This window comes from Petromyzon marinus, chromosome 22 (genome assembly GCF_048934315.1).
Source record: "Petromyzon marinus isolate PM22_M1 ecotype Great Lakes invasive population chromosome 22, UKy_Petmar_22M1.pri1.0, whole genome shotgun sequence".
Lineage (NCBI taxonomy): Eukaryota > Metazoa > Chordata > Hyperoartia > Petromyzontiformes > Petromyzontidae > Petromyzon > Petromyzon marinus.
The window spans coordinates 12,190,478-12,200,000 of record NC_133688.1 but is presented as its reverse complement, the minus strand read 5'-3'; the positions used below and the strand labels follow the sequence as shown (position 1 = coordinate 12,200,000).

The 9,523-nt window shown below is 55.0% G+C and overlaps 1 protein-coding gene across 1 annotated transcript in view; it reads left to right on the top strand.

The window, feature by feature from the left end:
* Positions 1-9,523, top strand: part of LOC116945004 (LIM homeobox transcription factor 1-beta-like) — a 127,961-nt gene that overhangs the window by 97,461 nt on the left and 20,977 nt on the right. Inside the window, exon 4 of the mRNA XM_032959033.2 lies at positions 8,184-8,416. Coding sequence (XP_032814924.1) covers positions 8,184-8,416 — 233 coding nt within the window. The remainder of the gene's footprint in view (positions 1-8,183; positions 8,417-9,523) is intronic.

The following is a 9,523-nucleotide window of genomic DNA, read 5'->3' as shown; positions in this document are numbered from 1 at the left end:
CTCAGGTGTTGAGGCGAGAGGAGTGGGGGCGAGAGGAGTGGGGGCAGCCCTCGGCTACGCACGTGGGGAGCGTCTCCGCGATTGTTTGCCCTCTCCCCTCCGGGGCGGTCGCGGGCGCGGCCCACCCTCCCGAGCCACTCTCTTTATCTCTGTGCGGACATCATCATCATTGATTCCCCCCTTTGGGGTGTTTTGTATGTATGTGGGTGTGTGTATCAATAGAATAAAACCCCAGGATATTTCAATTTTCGCGAACGGGTGTCACGCTGTGTCCGTCAACAGTAATACGTTTGGCGTGTTCGCTGGGCGGATAGGTAGGTAGGTGGGTAGGCGGGTGGGTCAGTAGGTAGGTGGATAGGTAGGTAGGTGGGTAGGCGGGTGGGTCAGTAGGTAGGTGGATAGGCGGGTGGGTGGGTCAGTAGGTAGGTGGATAGGCGGGTGGGTCAGTAGGTAGGTGGATAGGCGGGTGGGTCAGTAGGTAGGTGGATAGGTAGGTAGGTGGGTAGGCGGGTGAATCAGTAGGTAGGTGGATAGGTAGGTAGGTGGGTAGGCGGGTGGGTCAGTAGGTAGGTGGATACGTAGGTAGGTGGGTAGGCGGGTGGGTCAGTAGGTAGGTGGGTAGGTAGGTAGGCGGGTAGGTCAGTAGGTAGGTGGATAGGCGGGTGGGTGGGTCAGTAGGTAGGTGGATAGGCGGGTGGGTCAGTAGGTAGGTGGATAGGCGGGTGGGTCAGTAGGTAGGTGGATAGGTAGGTAGGTGGGTAGGCGAGTGAATCAGTAGGTAGGTGGATAGGTAGGTAGGTGGGTAGGCGGGTGGGTGGGTCAGTAGGTAGGTGGATAGGTAGGTAGGTGGGTAGGTGGGTGGGTCAGTAGGTAGGTGGATAGGTAGGTAGGTGGGTAGGCGGGTGGGTGGGTCAGTAGGTAGGTGGATAGGTAGGTAGGTGGATAGGCGGGTGGGTCAGTAGGCGAGTGGGCTGGTAGGTAGGCAGATAGGTGGGTAGTTTGGTGGGTAGGTGGGTGGGTAGGTGGCTGGGCGGGTAGGTATCGGCCTCGGAGCCAGCCAGCTGCACTCGAATCCTCTCGCTGGCTACGGGTTTCGGTTCTGCCCTCTGTCCAGCATCCGCGATGGCGTGGACCGACAACAGTTCGCGTTCGGAAACGACGGCCGTTACGACTTTAGACCTCTGTTGAGTACGCCTTGGCACAGCGTGGAAGTCAGCGGGAACGCGATCATCCGACCTTCCAGCTCCGTTGAGCTTGCCAAGCTGCATCCTTCGTTAGTTTGTTTTGCTTCCGTTCACTCGCGTTGTCTTTCAGAGCCTTCCGCTAACGACCTCCCCACCTCTCCGTATAATTGCGTGCGTGAGTCGGTGTGTTTGTGTGTATTCGGATAAGAATGTGGATTACGTGCGTCAAGGGCCACGTTCGAGTACCGGTGTGCGTGAACATGCACGGGGATGCGTGGGAAAGCGTGTGTGTGTGTGTACAGCGTACACGTGCAGGTATGGGCATATGGAGAGGAACCGTGGCGCAGTGGTTAGCACACTGCACTGCGATCCCAATGCACTGTCAAATGTTATCACGGCTACTATCCATTGTGAGTGATGTCTGAACCGGTCCTAGACGCCCCCCCCTTTATTAATATGACTTGGCCAGCATGGCGAAGGATAGTCAAGCGACCTGCAAGGCATGGGGAGGTTGTCATCCAGCTGTGGATCGAGGAAAGGGATGTAGGTGTATGTGAACATACGTCTATGAGGCTATACGTGTGTACAGTGTAGAAATTAAATAGCTCTGCCTTTCTTATATGGTGTAGAATGAGTCGGAGCACATGGATGCTTGGGATTTATGCTTTTGGGCACATGCAGATGCCATGCGAATGGAGGAAAAGGCATCGTGGAGATCAGAGGCCCTGTGACATCACTCGCAAGAGCAGGACGTGAGTGCGTCAACGTCATTGCAGGGGGCTGAATCCCAACGGCAAAAAACGACCTGCCGATTACATTCAAAATGTGGGACAATTTTATTAGGTTTTTACTGAAAGGCGTGCGTAGGCAAATTGCAGTCGTGGAGCGAAAATAAATCTGAAAAATGTCACCGACGATGAACTCGGCAAGCAGCAACAGCCGGGGGCTCGGACCGCCGTTATTGTTGTCTCAGAAACGCGCGGAGAAACGCGCCGAGGTTTTTATAAACTCGGGGCAGCAGACCACAAACCCCACCGCCGCCACCTCCGTGTTGACTTTGACACAGCTTTGTGTTTTTGAAAGCTGATGCGAGTGGCAATAATGCCACCCTTAAGGTGCGGACAATGCGCACATTGTCCCTGGCGTTGCACAAAGCCGAGTGGTAATTACAGAGGGGGGGGGGGGGGGGTGGCGGGGAGATAAGAGGTGAGGCGAAGGGCCCTCGATTGCCTCTTCGCTGGAGGGAATCTAACGGCAGGAAGCAAGAGGTGGAATAATGCAAACAGCGCCACGTGGCAGAGGCAAGGTTCCTCCTCGGCGTCCTCCTCCAAGCTGAGCGGGCGCACGGACGCCCCGGCCTGACCGCGCGGTGCTAGGCGTGGGTTCGACTGCGTGGACGAGTGTGGACGCGCGGACATTGTGTGAGCGCGCGAGCTCACACAATGCCGGCGACACCGCGCACTCCGACCGTCACCTGCGCCAGGTGTCGGATAATTCAGCGCAGGTGACACCGCTCGGTGTTGGGAAGTGCCGGTCGGCTCGGAACGATTGACGGCCGGCGGTCGAGAGCAACGAAGAGGTTTGGCGGACGAGGGAGGGCGTCCGCTCGTGGAAATGGAGCTGTGGAGACGGGACCCGTCGTGTTAGCTGCCGGGCGTATTGTCGCGTCGTGGGGCCGCGAGAGATGCCGACGGCTTGGGGAGACTTTTTATCCGTCAGTTGGATTGATCGTGGCCCGACGACGACGATGACGACGCCGGTGAGGGTTCACGTGTCACCTCGTCAATCGGGGTGTGGGGGGGGGTCCTTTCGGGCGCGCGCGTGGGCCCGCGACTCCTTCGCGCTCGGCGAACGATTTCTTTTGGGACGGGCTCGTTCGCGACTCTTTGAGACGCCTCCGTTTCCGCTCACGCCCCCTCCTGCACCTTCACGCGGGCTCAGCCATCCAGACCCATCGACCGATCGCCTCTTCACACCTCGATGTCTCTGCCAGACTTGTCGGTGGCGACTAGCGGCGGCGGTCGTGGTGCGGTGGAGGGGAGGGGAAGGGAGGGAGGCGATGGGAGGGAGGGCTGCAGGTGGTGCTGGAGCGAGGTGGGGGGGGAGAAGGCGGTGGGGGCTGAAGGGGAAGTTGCGTTGGTTGAGTGGAGCGGCAGCGGTGGCTGAATTATCCCAGGTGGCCGAGTCTAATGACCAGCCGATGACAGTTCCTGGCCAATGCTCAAAAGAATCACTTATCGCTCCGTGTGTTTACTGCCCTCGCTGTTGGCCCTCCTCCTCCTCCCCTCTTCTCTCTTTTAAAGGTTGGTCGTGTGCGTGTGGGGGGGGGGGGGCGGTGAAGAGAGGGGAAAAAAGGCAACGAAATTTATATGCCACAATTGAGGCAGGAGAGAGCTTATATAATTAATTCGCTACCGGAAGACGGTTTGCGTGATTTGCAGGATTTTCGCAGCACATTTGCGCAGGGCGGGTGTCGTGTTCAGTGCGCGCCTGTAAGGGTTGAGTGCTCGGCGCATCCACTCTGCGAGTGGAGGAAGTGCATATTTTCTGGCGCACTGCCGAAGGACGCATTTTTTGACGTCCGTGTACGTTATCCCATACAGTGAGGGGATAAAAAGTATTTGATCCCCTGCTGATTTTGTACGTTTGCCCACTGACAAAGAAATGATCAGTCTATCATTTTAATGGTAGGTTTATTTGAACAGTGAGAGACAGAATAACAACAAAAAAATACAGAAAAACGCATGCCAAAAATGAAAGATTTCTGGCTCCCAGGTGTCTTTTATACGGGTAACGAGCTGAGATTAGGAGCACACTCTTAAAGGGAGTGATCCTAATCTCAGCTTGTTACCTGTATAAAAGACACCTGTCCACAGAAGTGATCAATCAATCAGATTCCAAACTCTCCACCATGGCCAAGACCAAAGAGCTCTCCAAGGATGTCAGGAACAAGATTGTAGACCTACACAAGGCTGGAATGCGCTAAAAGACCATTGCCAAGCAGCTTGGTGAGAAGGTGACAACAGTTGGTGCGATTATTCGCAAATGGAAGAAACACAAAAGAACTGTCAATCTCCCTCGGCCTAGGGCTCCATGCAAGAGCTCACCTCGTGGAGTTGCAATGGTCATGAGAACGGTGAGGAATCAGCCCAGAACTACACGGGAGGATCTTGTCAATGATCTCAAGGCATCTGCGACCATAGTCACCAGGAAAACAATTGGTAACACACTACGCCGTGAAGGACTGAAATCCTGCAGCGCTGGCAAGGTCCCGCTGCTCAATAAAGCACATATACATGCCCGTCTGAAGTTTGCCAATGAACATCTGAATGATTCAGAGGACAACTGGGTGAAAGTGTTATGGTCAAATGAGACCAAAATGGAGCTCTTTGGCATCAACTCAACTCGCCGTGTTTGGAGGAGGAGGAATGGTGCCTATGACCCCAAGAACACCACCCCCACCGTCTAACATGGAGGTGGAAACATTATGCTTTGGGGGTGTTTTTTCTGCTAAGGAGACAGGACAACTTCACCGCATCAAAGGGACGATGGACGGGGCCATGTACCGTCAAATCTTGGGTTAGAACCTCCTTCCCTCAGCCAGGATGATAATGACCCAAAACACACGGCCAAGGCAACAAAGGAGTGGCTCAAGAAGAAGCACATGAAGGTCCTGGAGTGGCCTAGCCAGTTTCCAGACCTTAATCCCATAGAAAATCTGTGGAGGGAGCTGAAGGTTCGAGTTGCCAAACGTCAGCCTCGAAACCTTAATGACTTGGAGAAGATCTGCAAAGAGGAGTGGGACAAAATCCCTCCTGAGATGTGTGCAAACCTGGTGGCCAACTACAAGAAACGTCTGACCTCTGTGATTGCCAACAAGGGTTTTGCCACCAAGTAATGAGTCATGTTTTGCCGAGGGGTCAAATACTTATTTCCCTCATTAAAATGCAAATCAATTTATAACATTTTTGACATGCGTTTTTCTGGATTTTGTTGTTGTTATTCTGTCTCTCACTGTTCAAATAAACCTACCATTAAAATTATAGACTGGTCATTTCTTTGTCAGTGGGCAAACGTACAAAATCAGCAGGGGATCAAATACTTGTTTCCCTCACTGTATGTATGGACACAGAGTACGCGAGTGTGTGTTTTGTGGATGGAGTGGTGGCGCAGTGGTCGGCGCGCCGCGCTGCGAACCCGATGACCCCGGTTCAGTTCCCGCTCGTAGCCACCAACATTGTGGGGCCTCGCCTTAGGTCAACGCGGCCTTCACTTGAACCTCTTCCGCACCGTGTGTAGCCAAGCGTGTGGTATGTGTGTGTGTGTAATGAGCAGTAGTGCTGGTCACTGAATAGACTTCGATGTAGGTCACATTTTTGGTTGAAGCAGAGGCGCGCGTGTATTGCACACTTCGCTGTGAACCCTTCTCACCTCGGTTTGATTCCCAGCCACAGCTAACATCAGCAGCCAGTGGCATCAAAACCGGTCCTGGGTCCTCTTCACCCACCGGCTCTGACCAGCGTCAAATAACCTCCACGACCTCCGTAACGTGGGAAGGCCTTCTTCCAGCAGTGCATTGAAACAGGGCTAAAGTCAGTTATTATCTCTCTTTCTCTCTGTGTCTATTGCATAAATACATCTCCGTGTGTTCTCACACATTGTCTACATAAGGATATGATATGGCTACAAACATTGTTGGCTGTGGCCTGGAGCAAAACTGATGTCACGGCTAGGGTTACCACCTGTCCTCCTTTTCCCAGGATCTTCCTCTTGTTGTTGAGGCAGCTGCTGTCCTGGGAAATCTGTAGGGTCTTCCCGAGAAATTAAAAGTCCTGGTTGCGTAGTATTAATAATAATAATAATACACCACCACTCAAGTCGACACATTTACAGAAACTCAGTGAACGTTTGGCCAATCCCTGGGCCAACGTTGGGCCCACCGGTGGCACGTTCACCGGGTGGTTTTGCCCCATCAACCCCGTGGCGCGTCCCGGTGTCGTCGAAACCCCAGAAGGCTGTGGGCAACCGCCGGTCGCCGGCGCGTGCTCTGCCTGCCGGCCATGCCAGCGGGGAATCGCTGGCATGGCCGGCAGACTCAATCCCGAGCAATTATCGGCACCAAGGCTGGGAATGCCTCCTGCGCCCCCGGTTACCGATCGTCGAGCCTCCTTTTGACCATACTTCACCGTGCTGCTCGGTGTGGGTGAGTTGGTGCTGCTTCTTCTTCTTCAGGGCGACCTTTTCACTTTCAACGATATCGAATCCACTCTGAACCAAGACCTAAACACCATGGGGGGATGTTTCCGGACACGGAGGCTCAAGCCAAATCACTGCATTTCATCTTGACAATAGGAGCGCCAAACACACTCTCAAAGGGTGGGTTGGTGCAGGCGGGGGAGCATAGACGTGGAAGCATAGTACAGGACAACGAAAGTTGATTCAGTGAGCGCCTATTAAGGTGTGCGTGGCGCACGAGGTGATGGTGCGTGACTGGCAAACATGCCTAGCCGCCTTTGTCTACCCAGTGCTGATGTTTTATACACCGCACCAAAACTGGGTCACCTCCTGAGTTGATCTCGGGGAAGGCGCTAGGACCGGTTCAGACATCGGTCCTCGCTGATGTTCGCCATAGCCTGGAATAGAACCCAGGCAGCCTGGTTCACGGTGCAGCACCCCTTTCAACCCATGAAATATTCAAACGCTGGTGAGTTGATGATCCTAATGTACCACCAAACTACATAAATCGTGGGGCGGCGGGGGTTACAAACTGTACAAATATGTTTTTTGTAAACCGCTGAAATGAAAAACTCTTTTGTTTTGTGTTTGTGTATGTGCGTTAGTTAATTATGCTAGTTACATGATAGTTGTGTGTGCGCGGGCGCGTGTGTGTGTGTGCACAACTCTGCCATAAAGGTCACTTAGCATTAGCCCCAATTTAATTTCTGTGTAGCCATGAGAATTAAAGCCACATGCAATGAAAAAGAAAGCAGTTAGGAAATGTTTATTTCCACCGAGAGCCATGGAAATGTGGCTCAAGCGCGGGCGTTCCGTGGCCAACATCGCTACAGTAGCTCCATTCAAAATGCTCCGACGTGAGGTTTAGGAGAGAAAAAGGGGGGCATTGCTGGACTGGACCACTGTTCAGTTAGTCTGAAGAGGTTTATGAATGAGAACAATAATAGTCATAATCGTAACAATAGCACCATTGTTATTTTTTTGTGAAAGCCTCGCTGCGATAGTATGTATTCCCCCCCCACCTTAACTAAGACTGAAAGCGTTAATGCATTAGCCCTGTCTGCCTGTCTGTAACTTGGAGGAGGTGGGGGGGGGGGGCGGTGGTTCACGGTAGCTTCCCGTGACGAACGACCGAACGAATTGACGACTGAAACTGAACGGATGAAAACAAACGAACGACTGTGTACGTATGTGCAGTCTGTTCGCCTGTAGTGCCACGTGTTGATTTCATAACGCTTATGGGACGCGATGAATGTGTGGGGGAACACATTTTTGTTATAACGCGGATGCGAATTGTATGTAACGCGATGGAGCGAACGGAAGCGCGTCGCGCGAGTAGCAACAAGCGGTGGTACGGCTGCCTCGGCGTGGCATCGCACAAGGCGGTGGGATGCTGCTGGATGCTTCTAGATGCTACCCAGGCGCCTCAGTCTTTGTTCGGCCTGCGTTACGCATCTCACGTGTTCATCGCGGACTGTGCTTTGCCCTATGTTACTTATTATAATGCCATTTTTCCACACCGTGGTGTTCTTCAGGAAAGCATCGACCGCCGCGTTATCGGAGGACGGACCGTAACGCCGAACTTCTTTCACGCCGTGCGTCGAGTGAGCTGACAAACGGACGGACTAAAACGGCCATAGCAAAACGACGCGGATGAACCCTGCGTGAAACACTCTACGTGCCCGTCGCGGCCGTGGTGACGGCGAGACCGACCGTGTGCGTGCGGGTGGCGTCCCTCTCGCTCCCCCTCCCCCTCCCCGCAAGGCTCTTCGGCCGCAAGTGCGCCGGCTGCATGGGCTCCGTGGCGCCGTCGGAGCTGGTGATGCGCGCCCTCGAGAGCGTCTACCACCTGGGCTGCTTCAGCTGCTGCGTTTGCGAGCGTCCGCTGCGCAAGGGCGACGAGTTTGTGCTCAAGGAGGGCCAGCTGTTCTGCCGGCCCGACTATGAACGGGAGCGCGACATGCTCAGCTCCGCCAGCCCCGACGCCTCCGACTCCGGTGAGGGGGGGGAGGGGGAGGGGAGCGAGCGAGCGAGCGAGCGGCGTTGCACGAGGAGCGAACAACGGCAGATAGGGGGAAGCATTTGCCCCCCCCCACTCCCCGCCCCCCCCCCCCACCGACTAGCCTTGTACACGACTGGAAATTTATAGTCGCCAAATACTCTGAATGTGGAGGCGAAGAAAACGGGAGGGCCCGGAGAAAAATCCACGCGGCCACGGGGAGAGAGACACGCATACTCCAAATATACAGGTATCAGGGTCGGGATTGAACCCACAACCTCCTGTATACCAGGCGAGGGAGTTGACAACTCAGCACGGCACCACCCTACAGGACAACGATTGCCTGTATCGCCTTAACGGACTTTTTGGGCAAATGCTGTTAGCGAGCATCTTTGAAGGCCGGCATGGCACAGGAGGGGGTGGGTGGCCAGCACCACGCCTGGCCACCTTTGCGAGTGGCGATGTTTACACACTCATTTGAGAGGCCACGCCGCGTACTTATTTGAGGCTGAGTCGACCTAGGGGAGGCCCAGGACCAATTCAGATAATCGTCACTGGTGTTGACCGAGAGCGGGAATCGAACTTGGGCCCCCGGATTCATAGCGCAGCGCGCCAACCGCTACACTAACCGCTAAACTACCTCAAGGTCATACACACGTGTGTACACACACACACACACGTGTTAACACGTGCGCACATACGCACAACCATACACATGCGCACGCGAATTCAAGCATCCCACCGTGTACGTTCAGGCGAACCGTCGGTGCGGGTGCTGTCAGCGAGCACCAATTTACGGCAGGGCTGTTAAGGCTACACGGGGGAACCCTCGCCTCTTGTGCTTGCGCGGGCGTGCGAATGGGGGGGGGCGGGGGGGTGGGGAGGGGGGGGGGGGTTTCTGATCCTCACCCAAAGTGGCGTGCCGCCCCGCCAACCTTGGCCGCGCCAAACCGCTCGCTGACCTTGAACGTCCAGGCCGGCCCCGGCCCCGGCACCGGCACCGGCCCCGGCCCCGGCACCGGCACCGCCGACACAAAGGGCAGCTCTGTGCGGCGTGGGCAGCGTAAGGGGGGGTGGGTGGGGGGGGGGGCTGTAGAGGTCGGCG